This window comes from Paramisgurnus dabryanus, chromosome 16 (genome assembly GCF_030506205.2).
Source record: "Paramisgurnus dabryanus chromosome 16, PD_genome_1.1, whole genome shotgun sequence".
In the NCBI taxonomy this organism is placed as follows: Eukaryota; Metazoa; Chordata; class Actinopteri; order Cypriniformes; family Cobitidae; genus Paramisgurnus; species Paramisgurnus dabryanus.
Genome location: NC_133352.1, coordinates 8,956,649 through 8,972,249, shown reverse-complemented (window position 1 = coordinate 8,972,249; position 15,601 = coordinate 8,956,649). Strand labels below are relative to the sequence as shown.

General features: G+C 41.0%; 1 protein-coding gene across 6 annotated transcripts in view; it reads right to left on the bottom strand.

The window, feature by feature from the left end:
* The window catches only part of gria3b (glutamate receptor, ionotropic, AMPA 3b), a 176,893-nt gene that overhangs the window by 5,462 nt on the left and 155,830 nt on the right, over nt 1–15,601 (bottom strand). Inside the window, exons 13-16 of one of the 6 annotated variants that reach the window (XR_010532422.2) lie at nt 8,957–9,204; nt 8,011–8,125; nt 4,436–4,550; nt 2,994–3,131 (exon numbers count right to left, since the gene is read on the bottom strand). Coding sequence is in view for 5 of the 6 variants with exons in the window: in XM_065268123.2 (XP_065124195.1) it covers nt 2,886–3,131; nt 8,011–8,125; nt 8,957–9,204 (609 nt within the window). In the remaining variant the exon portion in view is untranslated. Of the gene's footprint in view, nt 1–2,883; nt 3,132–4,372; nt 4,551–6,436; nt 8,126–8,956; nt 9,205–15,601 lie in introns of those variants that run through there. The other 5 variants (XM_065268123.2, XM_065268124.2, XM_065268127.2 and 2 more) reach the window with 5 other exon arrangements.

Genomic DNA, 15,601 nt, shown 5'->3' with positions numbered 1-15,601 from the left:
CCTTCAATCCATCCATGCATCCACCCTTCAATCCATCCATGCATCCACCCTTCAGTCCATCCATTCATCCACTCATCGACCCATCCATTCATTCATCCATCCATCCATCCACCCATGCAATCCATCCATACATGTATCCATACTTCTATTTATCCACGAAATCCATCCATCCATCCATCCATTCATCAAGCCATTCATCCATTCATTCATCCATCCATCCACCCATGCAATCCATCCATACATCTATCCATACTCCTATCCATCTATCCATTCATCCAAACATACAATCCATCCATTAATATATATTTTCATTTATCCATCCATCTATGCACTCCATCAATACAATTCATCCATCCATCCATCCATACTTCTATCTATCCACTCATCCATCCATGTAATCAATTCATCCATCCAATCAGTTCATCCATATATCCATCCGTGCAATCCATTCATCAATCCATCCAATCAATTCATCCATCCATCAATCCATCCATCCATACTTCTATTCATCCACGCAATACATCCGTTCATCTATCTGTCCACCCTTCAATCCATCCACGCAATACATTCATTCATCTATCTATCCATCCTTCAATCCATCCTTGCATCCACCCTTCAGTCCATCCATTCATCCACTCATCGACCCATCCACTAATTTATCCATCCATCCATCCACCCATGAAATCCATCCATGCATGTATCCATACTTCTATTTATCCGCGCAATCCATCCATTCATCTATCTATCCACCCTTCAATCCATCCATGCATCCATCCATTCATCGACCCATCCATCCATTCATTCAGCCATCCATCCACCCATGCAATCCATCCATACATCTATCCATACTCCTATCCATCTATTCATTCATCCAAAAATGCAATCCATCTATTAATACAACTATTCATTTATCCATCCATCTGTGCAATCCATCCATGCAATTCATCCATCCATCCATCCATACTTCTTCCTATCCACTCATCCATCCATGCAATCAATTCATCCATCTATCATTCATCCATCCGTCCAATCAGTTTATCCATATATCCATCCTTACAATCCATCCATCCATCCATCCATCCATCCATCCAATCAATTCATCCATCCATCAATCCATCCATCCATACTTCTATTCATCCATGCAATACATCCATTCATCTATCTATCCATCCTTCAATCCATCCATGCATCCACCCTTCAATCCATCCATGCATCCATCCATTCATCCACTCATCGACCCATCTATTCATTCATCCATCCATCCACCAATGCAATCCAGCCATACATGTATCCATACTTCTATTCATCCATGCAATACATACATTCATCTATCTATCCACCCTTCAATCCATCCATCCATTCATCGACCCATCCATCCATCCATTCATTCAGACATCCATCCACCCACCCATGCAATCCATCCATACATCTATCCATACTCCTATCCATCTATTAATTCATCAAAAAATGCAATCCATCTATTAATACAACCATTCAATATATATTTTCATTTATCCATCCATCTGTGCAATCCATCCATGCAATTCATCCATCCATACTTCTACCTATCCATTCATCCATCCATGCAATAAATTCATCCATATATCATCCATCCATCCATCCAATCAATTCATCCATCTATCATCCATGCAATCAATTCATTGATCTATCCATCCAATTATTCATCCATCCATGCATCCATTCATTAATCCATCCATCCATGCAATATTTTCATCCATCTATCTGCCCATCAATCCACCCATTCATGCAATCGATTCATCCATAAATTCATCCATGTAGTCCAATTATCCATCAATCCGCCCATCCATTCATCCATCCATCTATCTATCCATTCATTCATTCATCAATCCATCAATCCATACAATCCATCCATCCATACTTCTATCCATCCACGCAATACATCCATTCATTCATCCATCCATCCACCCACTCATGCAATCCATCCGTACATCTATCCATAATTCTATTCATCCATACAATACATACAATACATCTATTCATCTATCTATCAACCCTTCAATCCATCCTTGCATCCACCCTTCAGTCCATCCATTCATCCACTCATCGACCCATCCACTAATTTATCCATCCATCCATCCACCCATGCAATCCATCCATACATGTATCCATACTTCTATTTATCCATGCAATCCATCCATTCATCTATCTATCCACCCTTCAATCCATCCATGCATCCATTCATTAATCCATCCATCCATGCAATATTTTCATCCATCTATCTGCCCATCAATCCACCCATTCATGCAACCTATTCAATCAATTCATCAATGTAGTCCATTCATCCATCCATCTATCCATCCATCCATGCAATCCATTCATTCATTCATCAATCCATCCATCCATACAATCCATCCATCCATGCAATCTATTCATCCATCAATACATCCATGTAATCCATTCATCCATCAATCTGCCCATCCATGCAATCTATATATCCATCAATTCATCCATTTAATCCATTCATCCATCAGTCCGTCCATACTCCTATCCATCTAATTATCCATTCATTCATCCAATCCATCCATCCATGCAATCCATCCTTCATACATCCATCCATGCAATCCATCCATTCATTCATCCATCCATGCTATTAATTTATCCTTCAATCCATCCACCCATCCATTCATGCATGCATCCATCCATTCATCCATCCATCCATCCATCCAGCCAACCATGCATACATACATGCATCCATCCAAACAATCCATCTATACTTCTATACATCCACTAATCCATCCATGCAATCCACCCATATATGCAATCCAACCATCCACCCATTCATGAAATCCATCCATCCATGCATCTATCCATCTACCCATAGAGCAGGTGTAGCAGCATTACCATTAGATCTTAACGCTTTCTGTTCCGTAAACGTTGTAGCCTTCTCGGTACGTGGCAAAGTTTTGAGTGTTGGCTGGAGGGGCTGGCTTATAGTTTTGGGCGTTCTTTTCAAGTTTCAGCCTTTTTGCTTCTGCACGTGACTTGTAACAGAACTCTATCAAAGCCACCATCATGGCCAGCCCCAATCCACCAACCAGAATATAGAAGACACCAGCCACATTGCTCAGGCTCAAAGCACTTGTCTTGTCCTAAGAGAAGTGAGGAAGATAGTTAGCATATCTTGCGGTGGTGACCATCTGACATAGAAACCTCTAGACTAGACAGTTCTTAATATGTTCTTTAAATACTTCATCTCAACTATCAACCAGGACTACTGGCTCTGAGATATAGACATTCTGCTTCTAGCAGAGGAATCTAAATTCCAGTGGATGGATCTATAATCTATAGCTGAAATAGATCATCTTCTACATACAGTAAGATGCTTCAAATGGAAGCTTAATTAAGTCAATCAGGACCATAACTGGTGAATGTAGATGTGTTTTCTCTAACCTGCAATTCTCATTGGCTTCTTCATCTATTTTGAGGAAGCTGGTCAGTTACATACAGGTCAGACCTCTAAATCGTTAACCTTACATGAAAAATCTGCCTTGACTTTCTTTAACCTTCAAATTCATATTTTGACATATTTTCTACACCCAGAATATTGAATTTAAAAATCATTTCCAACCATTCTGCTGCTGCTTACTCCCCAAACTTGTCCATTAAAAATTTGTCCATTAGTATTACACTATTTGCCATGAGGTCTAATGAGTGCAGTCGGAAAACGCAGAGTTAAACAGACTCGTTTTTAAAGCTACGTGAACTAATAATCTCAGATATATGAATGAATAACCCCTGGTGTGTGCAAATAAACTACGGTCCGTGTGTTCATGGATTTCTAGTCAACCCTCCTGTTTAAATGAATTATAGGTCAAATCTATCCGTCACTATGAGAAATGTTGTTTGTGGTTAGAGCCACAGGCGGTTAAATAATTGAACGGACACATTTCTTGCGTAAAAGACAAATAAGTAACAACACTAATACATCAAATTTTAAATTCGAAGTTTGGTAAGTAAGACCAGCAGCATAATGGTTAGACTTTCATTTATATCAAAAGGAAAATAAGCAAGAAAGACAACTGGTATACATAAATTTGATCTAATTTCCTGATGAATTTGCACTTTTTACTACTACAGTAATTCCCCATACAGTATATGCTAGTCTATTGTTTTAACATTACAGCTTATATTGAGAAAAAAACTGATAAAAAGAGAAATATTATGATAACAAGAAATGGGGAAGTGTGCATGGCCATCGTGTCACTTATTCTTGGCCAAAAATCATCATTATATATATACAGTATATATAGAGTGTATCTACAGTATATATATTCTTAGACATCAGTAAGTTATTCAATCAAGCTACTTGACTACTATTGCTTTGTTCTTTGCATATGAACAATATGTCAAAATGCATTTTTCGAATCAGTACAGAAGACCTGCAGCGACTGACCTTACTTCCAGAGTCCTTGGTTCCACATTCACCCTTATCGTACCACCATTTGTTTTTCAGCTTGGCTAAGATGCCTTGTTCACTGAGTTTCAATACTGCAAGGTTTACAGGAGTTCTTCACGTGGGAAATAACATAAATAACATTATATTATGTTATTTTATGTTATTCAAGTCTTAACTACTTCATACTTTACAAAGCGATAAAGCAGGGCTCCTGGCCAATACAACACACAGAGTGGCAGGCATACTGACTAGTACCTTCCATTCACCAGGGCTAAACTAGTGTGCCAGGACCTACCCGTATCGCTTCGAGTAATCGGCATACACTGTTAAGAGAAGAGCAGGCAGGTGTTTACTGCAGAGATCGCCTGTACGGCTTTAAATGAAAGCAGAGAAGCTTCCTGGGTTAATTTGATCATCTTTAGACAGTGGATGTGCGCCCGAACCCTCAATCGACTGACAGACCAATGAAAATTACCAGTAGTATTTTGTTCAGGCTGAGGAGAGTTGACGTTAGGACTCTGTGAACAGATTTTTTTAGCGCCGCATAGATTATAAAAACAATCAAACAAGCATAAGACATTTATAAGGTCAACAAGACTGTACACACAAAAGTCAAAGGGTATTTTGCAATTATTACGGTGCATTCCAACCAGCCGCGGTAGAGGCGGCAAAAACACGCTATTCGCGCGTAGTTGGACTCTTGAACATTTGAGTTTACTCGCTTAATTTGCGCATGAAAGCTGCGCGTGAAATTCTAATCATTTGAGACATTCACGCGGTAATTCGCATCATGGTAGGAGCTTCCGTTGAGACTCCGCCACTCCGCTCGCTTCCCGTAATCACGTCACTACTACAGCAAGGTCCTGATTGGTTAACGCGGCACGGAAATCTGCCAAAGTTCAGATTTTTCAACTTTCTCATTTCGCGCAGAAGGCAGCATCCGCGTTGCGCCTTCCGGATCGCCTAATCGCGTCTTTGCATTGACTTAACATGTAAATCACTTGTGCTTGCCACGTCTACCTCGTCAGGTGTAAACCCTCCATTATGCTGCTAACCCTAACCAAATAAGCCTATTAGTTGTAATAATATTGTATAAAAGGCTAGGCTAGCAATGATTAGCATTACAGTTGTGATGATTTATGTGGTACAAGTTTGACAATTTCATTATCGACATACTACTAAAATCATTCATAAATGTATTGACTTGAATAAAAGCTTTTACAGCGTTTTGTGTAATAAGCTATCAGTTTAAACAGTTAGCATAATGCTAACCAATTAAAGTCGACATAAATTCACAACCTTATTTACATTCTTATATTAACATCTGCGATTCTAGGCAAAGAGAAGTTCTCGTAATCTTCCATCAAAACGTAATAGGCCTTCCGAAACGACTTTTGCTAATGCCATATGGTACATTTGATCACTAACAGCCAAACACTTTTATGATGCTAAAATAAAATCCTATCCCACATTTGTTGTTTTATTGAATGTCCTGTTGGTGATTTAAATAGCCTATCTATCAGCCCTTTAGAAGAATGGGAATTATACTGTAGGTGATTAAAAGTGTCCCATAAATGCGTCCAAAACACTTCTCAAGTCTTCTGTTCTATTTAGTCATGGTTTATTTAGTCATTCGAATCTGATATTGTTGAGCTATTTTCATTATTGCTTTCGTAATATTGATTTGTAACATTTTCCTAATAATACAGCGTGCTACATTTGATTCCTCTTTTGCTGGTGGTAGAATTGAAAGTCATACGGCATAATCAATATTTTTTCCTTTATATTTCGTAGGTCCACTACTGATAAGTAAGGCATGTGGTTCTAACATTTCTTTTAGCTGGCAGAGAGACATTGATTAACAATGTAATTATCCTTGGAGCGTTCAGAGGGACTGGAGTGGGAAGCCTATCAGCAGTGAGGATGGCAGCAGGCTGCCAGGGGCCGAATGGAGAACGGGTTAATGATGTCTGTTTGGTGCAGGTGGCTTAACATGGATTTCCTCTCTCTCTCTCTCTCTCTCTCTCTCTCTCTCTCTCTCTCTCTCTCTCTCTCTCTCTCTCTCTCTCTCTCTCTCTCTCGCTCTCTTTGTCTCACTCCTTTATGTTTTGTTTTTCACAGCTGGTTGTGCGGCTGCATCTCAACGCGCCCCTGCAGACTCACCGCATTAGATCATTAGAGCTAGCCCATCTACTGCGTGTCTGCTAATGGGGGCTTCAAATCACGGCAAAAACAGAAAGCTGGAACAGAGAAGGTGATTACGAAAACTCAGTTAATGTTTCACCTTCGTTTGTAGAATTTTGTCCCTATTTTCAGGAATCAGAGAAACTATTAATGACAATTAGTTAACCTGAAATAAAAACGACATGCACTGGTTTGCCGGTATTGGTTTAATGTAATACAATCGTTTCTTTTTTTTGTATTCTAATCATGAATAATGTGCAAAAACGATGGTTCGTTTTCTCATTCAAATATTTATTTCCCTTTAAGAGTTTACTTAATGTAAAATGCTTTAAAAGTTGCATATTCCTTATGAAGGAAGTATGTTGAAGAAGCCCAAACTGTATCTGTGATGTAAGATTGTGAAAATTATGCTTTTAGTCTCAAACAAATCTAAGTAGCACATTAAAAAGCTACTGAGCCCCTAAGGGGACATAAAAATAAAGTTTAGCTTTGCATGCACACGTGAAACTATTGTGTACTCACGTGAAATTATCGCGTGCGCACGTGAAACTTTCGAGTTTAGTTTCGCGTGAGCACGCGAAACTAAACAAAGCTAAATCTGCACATGAAGGTTTCACGTGAGCACATGAAACTAAACTTTAGATTTTAGAAAGTCACCTTAGGGGCTCGGTAAAAAGCAATGCGTATCTCATCATCATTTGCTGTTAATCTCAAGTAAAATAAAAACAACGGCTGTGTAAACGTTAGCGCGATTCTTTTGATGTGACGTTAAAACAAAGTTAAATGTTTAAAGGTAGCACATCAGTTACTCTTCACCTCGACATCAGTGAAAAAACTGGGTTTAAATGGGCAGAACACATGGCACTTATCCTGCCCTCGTAGAGGAAAGAAAACTAGGCACTCTCAAATAAATGATGTATTTTTGATCGTGAGCTCAGATTGGCCCGGAGACGAGATATCTCACACATTGAGAGATGCGTGAGGTTTTCATTCGACAATCAGCCCGTGCCGTCAGGGTGTTTCTAATAAAACCTCATAATCGCGGGCAGCCGCCCAGCAGAAGTAAAGCGAGAACGTAATCTTGTATCTCTCTTTGCCGTCTTCTAGGCGGACGTCCTTCAAACTCAACCGCTTTGCGTGGCTACCAAGAGTCGACATTACTTTTGAGAGACTTTATGTTTTATTACATCTCCTCAGTAGGACAAAATCATACTGGTCATTTTCTACCATCCGTTTGCCAAGTCAGGGTTCTTGGATTGAGCTCAGGCGGCCCAATAATCTTGGGTTAGAGGACCGAAAGGATTCTTGGGTTTGGCTCGGTTCAGGAATAACAGGCTTGCCGATTACTCTGCACTACGGTACCCGATTTTGGTGACATTGAGGCTGACCTTGGAGTCACCTCCCCCGCTGCCGCACTCTCCCTTGTCGTACCACCATTTGTTTTTCAATTTGTCCAACAGGCCTTGCTCATTCAGTTTTAAAACTGCCAGGTTAACAGCATTTCTTGAAACAATAAAACATAACTTGTAAGAAAATGCACAGGTCTGTGAGCAATCTACTGCATTAGCATAGTAGTAGTAGTATTAATATGAACTTTACTGAGTACGGTGAGCTGCTACTGCTGCTGAGAGTCAATCGTAATCATAATCAGAATGGTCGAAAGATCACAATTTGGTTAAAGAATTTTAAACCAATGTGAAGATAAGAGACGCTCAGAGCAAAGAAAGTGTTAAATATTCAAGGTGGCATGGAGGGTTACGCCGTTTCAAACTGAAGTGTGCGGGATGGGGACATTGTCATAGAGGAGGAAAAGTAACGACAACAAACACATGCAATTAACATTCGTCACAAGTGACGGCGCAGCTTTTACAAGCTAAATTGAAAAACCGTTGAACTGTTAAATTAAAAGTGACAACACAACAGTCAGGAAGGACAGCCACACAAGACAGAGAAAGATCGAAGGACGGAGAGAGAGAGAGACAGAGAGAGAGAGAGAGAGAGAGAGAGAGCAGAAAGACACACGAATGGGAAATGATTGCTTAAATTAGCCACTGATTCTCTAAATCGGAAAGCTGTTGTGGTTAGAGAAGAACACAGACATTTAAAAAAGAGAAAACCCATCATAAGCATCATTGTGATTCAAATGACATTAAAAATGCATTATACCGTTACCTCGTCTTCCCATCACGGGGATAAAGAAAGAGGATGGGGGAAGGTGGGTGGGGAGGGAGGGAGGGAGAGGGGGGAGGGTTTTGAAGGAATGACAACACAGGACATCAGGGTAGGTGGAATACTATAACAACATGGAGAATATTGTTATATTATTCCACCCACCTTAATGCTGAGCCTTTGGGGGTTGCCACACCGTAGCCCTTCGAGTCCAGATTGCCGCCCACTTTCATGGTGTCGCAGGGCTTCCTCTGCTCGATGTACTCGTTCATGGTGGATTCCAAGAGAAAGGCAAACTTGCCCTTCGACTTTCGTACCCGCGCCACCCCGTCGGGTGTGGTCTTGGCAAACACGGAGGGCTCGGCCGATTTCATGTACGACCACATTTTTTCGTACACTGCTATTTTCGAGCGCTGTTCAAAGACAAATAAAAAATAAGACAGGCTTTGGTCAGAAATATTCTGAAATATAGTGTATTCATAATAAACACGTTTTAAGTCTTAAACATATAGAACCTATAGAATCGGATCACAGTTGGATGGTGCTAAAGAGAGGTGTAAAATGTTTTAAGCTGATCCGCTTTCAACAACATTTACAGGCAGTCAAAAACGCATTTGATTGGAATGCTTTTCTGGTGTAGACGCGTGTGTGTTTGAAGAGACCGCCTCTCTTAAAAATATACAGTACATGTACGAAACATTGTGCAGCATGATAACTAACAATACAAGCAGCGATACTCTGACATAATATTAGTCCATGTCAACCATAGACTGTAAAAAAAGCTGGACGACGCCCATTTGCTCTCTTCCATTGAGGAAAAGTGAAGCCGCCACTAATCCCGGCGCTGACCTCTTGGGTCTTGAGTCGGGACCAGTCCTGCGCAGTAGTGAGCAGGAAGTAAAACCGCGAAATCAAAGTCCTGCCCTCATATCACAGCTGTCAATCATGATGTCACACCAACGTTTTTATAGCATTAAAGAAATAACTAAAAACAAACTTATTTTAAAAACAAACACTTGATTTACATCAGCGTGATAAAAAGTACAGTAAACGACAGAAACTAGCTTTGGAAAAAAGATAATTTAAGTGTAATTAAATTGTTTAGTTGGTCTCAAATCTTATTGAATAACATTAGGGAGGCGGGGTTTATGACCTATACCAGCCCTGCGTTCCAGTTTGGTTTTTTATGACCTTCCCTTGTTAGCTTCCCTCAGTCTTGTTCACTCAGATGTACGTCATTGCCTACGTTGTATAAGTGCCCACTACTGCTGGAACACTTGAAGTAGGTTCTAATGGATCGCCCAAAGCCCTTGATCACACGGAAACTGGAGACCGCCCCCTCCATCATTTGAACTGTGCGAAGCGCGAGCTGGTGAAGTGACGTCACAATTGTGTTGGGGGAGCTGCCCACACTGCTCCGGGTGTTTGTGTGTTCACGACTTGCAGTGTGTGTGTTCACTATTCACTGGATGGGTTAAATGCAGAGGTCACATTCCAAGTATGGGTTACCATACATTGACAAGTGCGTATCTAAAAACTGGAGTGGAACGCAGCCCAGGACCAGTCTCGATCGCCAGACATTTTGCCTTCACTTTTCAGGGCTTGTGCGAAGTGACGTCAACTTAACCCCGTCATTTCTCCTGCTCGTGTTTTAAGGACTCACCCACAGACAGACAGAACGGTCAAAAGTGGACAAAAGAGACAGATTAAAACACCAGGTGTGAAGGGACATGCGTCTCTCTCATCCACTTCGATTAACCATGATTCAATTGACCAAAACACACCTTAACCTTACGAAAATTAACCATGGTTTACTACAGTCAAAAAAAAACATGGTTACTGTAGTAAAACCATGGCAACCACAAAATAACCAAGGTAAGTGTAGTAAAATCATGGTTTTACTGTTAGTAATCAATACACCAAAAAGCCATGGTTACTACACTTTTACCACAAAAAAACATGGTTAATTTTCGTAAGGGTAAAACCAGGTGTAAACAGACTCTTTGATGTGTCAAGTTTCAAAGATGCCACATGCTTAATGCCTGAAGGTGCCGTAAGTGCCGAATTATTTAATGCGTCAATGCATAAATAATGATAGCACAGGCTGCCATAGACAACTGCATCAGCAAAAAACACAGCAGTTTTCTATCAGAGCACTCACAAGAACAGATGGGCAATGTGCAGGATCAGTGCTAAACCACATTATCATACAGCCTTAAAAATCAACAAAATAACAATAAACCAACATCTCTGAAGCTCAAAATCAAATGAGTAAAGCTTGAGGGAGAGCTATTATCTATACCGGGTTATTTTCAAGCTAGCATTGGGTCAAAAAGGACGAACCTAGCAGTTGGGTCAAATTAACCCAGAACATTTTTATTTTTGACCCAACAATGGATTACAATTACCCTGGTTTTAGTTTGAAACAAATTTACATTCACAGCACCAAGATGTCAAATCTTGTTATACTGAATACTGGTATATATCAACAGACATAGCCTACATATATTTTATATACGTTATGTTTGAAGGTGGCATGATGACTTTAGACTGCAGAATCAGTATGTTGCTTATCTGTTGATTTTAACACAACCGTAATGATCTTGTTCTGTGTATTTTTAGTTTGTATTCCGAGTTCCCCTGTTGATTGCCTCCCCATGTGTGTCTTGTTAGCCCCTGTGTGTGCTGTATATATATAGCTTCCTTGTTGGTTATTGTTTCATGTTGTTGGATGTATGCCATGTCTGTTTCCACCGTTGTTCTGTTTTCTTTGTTTTTATTAAACCTATACTGCATTTGGATCCGCTGCCTTCCTGTGTCTTCCTGCATCATTACAGAACATCTGACCAGCAAAAATAGATTCGGCAGGACCACATCCAAAAATTCCTTGACATTGCACACGTCTCAAACTTTCCCTGCTTTTGCTTTAATTGACTTTTATTGCTATGTTCTGAACCAACCACTGAGAGATCAACTCATCCATGATGGTCCTTGAGGATTGCTGATGGAATTTAATGAGAATGCTCTGTTACTGGTCTGGTCCCCTTCACTGTGGGCGAGGCAGAGGAGGCAGTAGACATCGGGCTCTGTGGGCTGTGCCAGGCCAGTTACAGAAACCCGTGTGCCCTTTGTTAATGGTGTCCCAACCACAACATGGCTGCCTCTCCAGAGCCAGCTCACAACCTGCATACCACACTAGTGTTCCCAGCCTTGGAAATTATGCTGGTCTATGCTGGTTTAGCTGGTGGTCACCAGCATACCAGCACCAAAACACAACATATGCTGGTCTTGCTGGTGTGACTAGCATGGGATGCTGGTGCTGATGCTGGTTTGGTGCTGGTATGCTGTTTTTTTTCAGCAGGGTTGTGCCATTCCTGAATCCAAGATAGTGTATACAAGGCACTGGAGCCTGGCTTCCAGCCTGGTGGCCCTCCCGCTGATTTCTGGTTGTGCAGCTGGAGTTCCAGTGGTCCCAATGGTTTCAAGGCCGGTGGACCCAAATTGTCTGGGGGGGTTATGTAATCATCTTATGTAATGAGTTCCTGTTTTCTGTCTTGTATTTGTAGTTCTTTATAGTTTATTTGTTGATTGGTTCCCCTGTTGATTTGTCTCCTCAGGTGTGTCTCGTTTGCTTGTTAGCCCCTGTACAGTACATATAGCCCTAGGGTTTCCTTTGTTCTTTTGTCTTCCTGCATCATTACAATTACAGGCTGTTCAGAAGTGATTAACGTTGTAATTGTTGAATATGTAACTGTTGTACTATATCACTGTTGCCTTATGATGTGCCCACATTCCTGCATGATATTGAATACTAGATTGTTTGAATAGAGTGTAATATAAAAACAAAAGTTGTCCATAGCCTTAATCATCATCAGATGAAGAGGTATAGACTGAACTCTTAAGCCCTTTTTACACAGATATCACAGAAAATGCAACCGGGATTTGTCCGGAATATTTAGATTACATTCGCACTGTCAGTCATTTTCTGGAATCTGTGTGTGCGTTCACACAGATCCTGAAAGAGGTGATGTGTTTAAAGTCTGCACTTGGTAGTTTTTTCTCTGCAGTGTCTGAAGTTTGCTTATTATCTAGTATTATTTCATCGTGAATCTTAATGTGCATTTAAAACCCGTTTTAAAGAGCTGAACAATATATCTTGTTGCAATGACGCGTGTGCAAGCTTATATGAGCGCGTGACGCGCTATTTGTTTATGCTGCTGAATGATCTCCGCTTTAGCGCAAATAGTGACGAGCTCCCTGATCTCTGCTTCAGTCCAGCTTGCAGACATGTCTCGTCCTGAATGTTAATCTGCATGTCAAAGTGGCCAGAAGTAAATGAAAGCCGTCAGCAAGCTCCGATGAGCAGCGGCACATCATGTACGGTGTGAGCGTCTGTAATGAATGGTAGGAGACCATTCATCCTGCCACCAGGTGGCACCCTCTCCACCAACCGGACATTGGACACTTACTCTGCTTCTGCTTTCACTTCCTGGGGTCCAGTTTATAAAATTGTGCGTAGGATCCTTACTAAAATTCTACGTACGCACAAAAGCCAAAAACAAGACTGGCAATGTTCCCTTTATAAATCACAGATCACCTGCAAGTGAGCGTACATGAATCATCCCCAGATCCAACCCCCAAAAGCCCATTCTCCTTTCAAGTTTGTTTTTTATAGATCACAACCTTTGAATGGGAACTTGCGTACGCACGTTGTCAGACCCGTTTTGTGCGTACACACGCTTTATAAATGAGGTCCCTTCTCTTTATGTATTTAACCATGCCATTCTGTAATTCATGTTGCGAAGTATTCTGTAACGTGCGGACACTGTGGTAGAATCCAAATGCAGAAGTTTATTAATAAAGCCAAGCAAACAAGACTAAAGGGTAATCCATAAACTTAATCCAAAGAACAGGCAACCAGAAACAATGAACAATGGTAAGTACAATGGCAAGGCTTGTTAATGCAGGTTACAACTACAATACTTTGCAACTTGAATGAGTGAATGGCATGGTTAAATGGCACACTCCGGACTTGTGGTCCTCCTCAGAGTCCACACTTTGATGACATCATTAAGTGCAGACTTTAGGGACCCTTGATGCAAGTCCACATGGGTGCACAGGAGTCGTATTTTGGGACAGACTCGAGCGTTACGCCAGAAATAGGAAGAGAAGTTGCCCGTCAGTGTGAACTCCTCCCATCCGTCGCCTGATTGGTCTAATTACTCTTTCGCAAGGACATCTGGGTTGGTAAAGTCCGAAGCCTGCTTTAAGGGGGCGCTGATGAGCACACTTCAAAGCGTAAAAATGACAGATGGGACACCCTACGGACTCCAAGACTAAGCGAGCATGCGCAATTTAAGGCCACAAGACCGAAAGTCCACATGAAGTGCGCCATTTGGGACAGGGCCAAAGACCAGGAAGTGACAGTAGAAGCAGAGTAAGTGTCCAATGTCCGGTTGGTGGAGAGGGGGCCACCTGGTGGTAGGATGAATTGTCTCCTACCATTGAAATCAGCTCAACTTTATGGTAATGAGCTATGACTCAGATCAGCAGGAACCAATTGGACGGCAGAAACCTCAGCTTTAGAGGATTACAGAGAATGCATTCAAGAATCAGAGCGTCCACTACACTTTTTCTTTAGCATTGTTGGCAGGGTAGCTAGAGCTTTTTTTCATGCTCTCGCCGATGGTGGTGTGTTACGGCATTGTTTATGTGTCTTGTTCACCCAGAGGGCTTTCCAGGAATGTTATGGGAATGTTACTAGGTCCACTTTCTGGGAGTGATTCCAGAACATTTATGGGACGTGTTTGCGTTCACACAGAAGCCTGTCTGACAATGTTATGGGTATTTTCTGGGACCAAAGTGCTGTGTCAATGAGGTTTTATAGAAAGTTATGGAGCAAAACAAAAGGAATGTCTACTGAACAGGAATGCCAGAACAAAACTATGGTTTGTCGATGAATGTGGAGCAGCAATTTTTGTTTAAACTGGTTAAAGCTTGTCTGAGATGTTTAGCATGTCTAGCACTTTTTGTATGTTCGTGAATGTGGGTAGACTACCATTATTCAACAAAGACAAGGTAAAAATGGTTTTTCATTCTCTGTCCCCTTTAATGGACGCAGTCAATATTTTAGTTTGTTGGAAAAAAAGGAAGTATTATTTGTTTGGTTTGTGAGCATGCTGTATAAAAGCAATAAATGTTTGCAACCGGCTATATTAAGTGTTGTATGCTAATGTTATTACAGTGCATTGAAAATGCGCTGTACTGTTCTTACTGGGCTTTTTATTATTATTATTATTATTATTATTATTATTCTTCCAACCAAATTTCCGCAATTAATACGGCTCGAACCGTTTAACTTAGAAACTTCATTCAAACTTTCAAACGTGCGGACTATTCGGGAATAGTGTGCTATGACTTTTATAAGCGATCGGGGGTACGGTCTTCGCCCCAGGGGCGAAAAAGCAGCCGAAAAATCCCATAGACTTAACATTGCGACAAATTTTGACGAGTCGTAGCTCAGACCTAGGATTTCACAGAAACTTGTGACTTGCCACATTTGAAGAGGCTGGCAGGCTCTGTAAGAACATACCTCACAATGGGGTGTAAGTTGTACCCCTGGGGTGTAAGAGCTCCCCAAATTTCCCCATAGACTTATAATGGGGCAGGAATCATGCCCATATAAGGAACTAAAAACGTCCCGGATGGGATATCTTTGCAGCGCAGTGTCATAGAGACATGGGGGTGGGCTCATTTTACTCAGGCATCCAATCAGTCCCTTAGGATCCTTATTGAGCTATCAAGCCACGC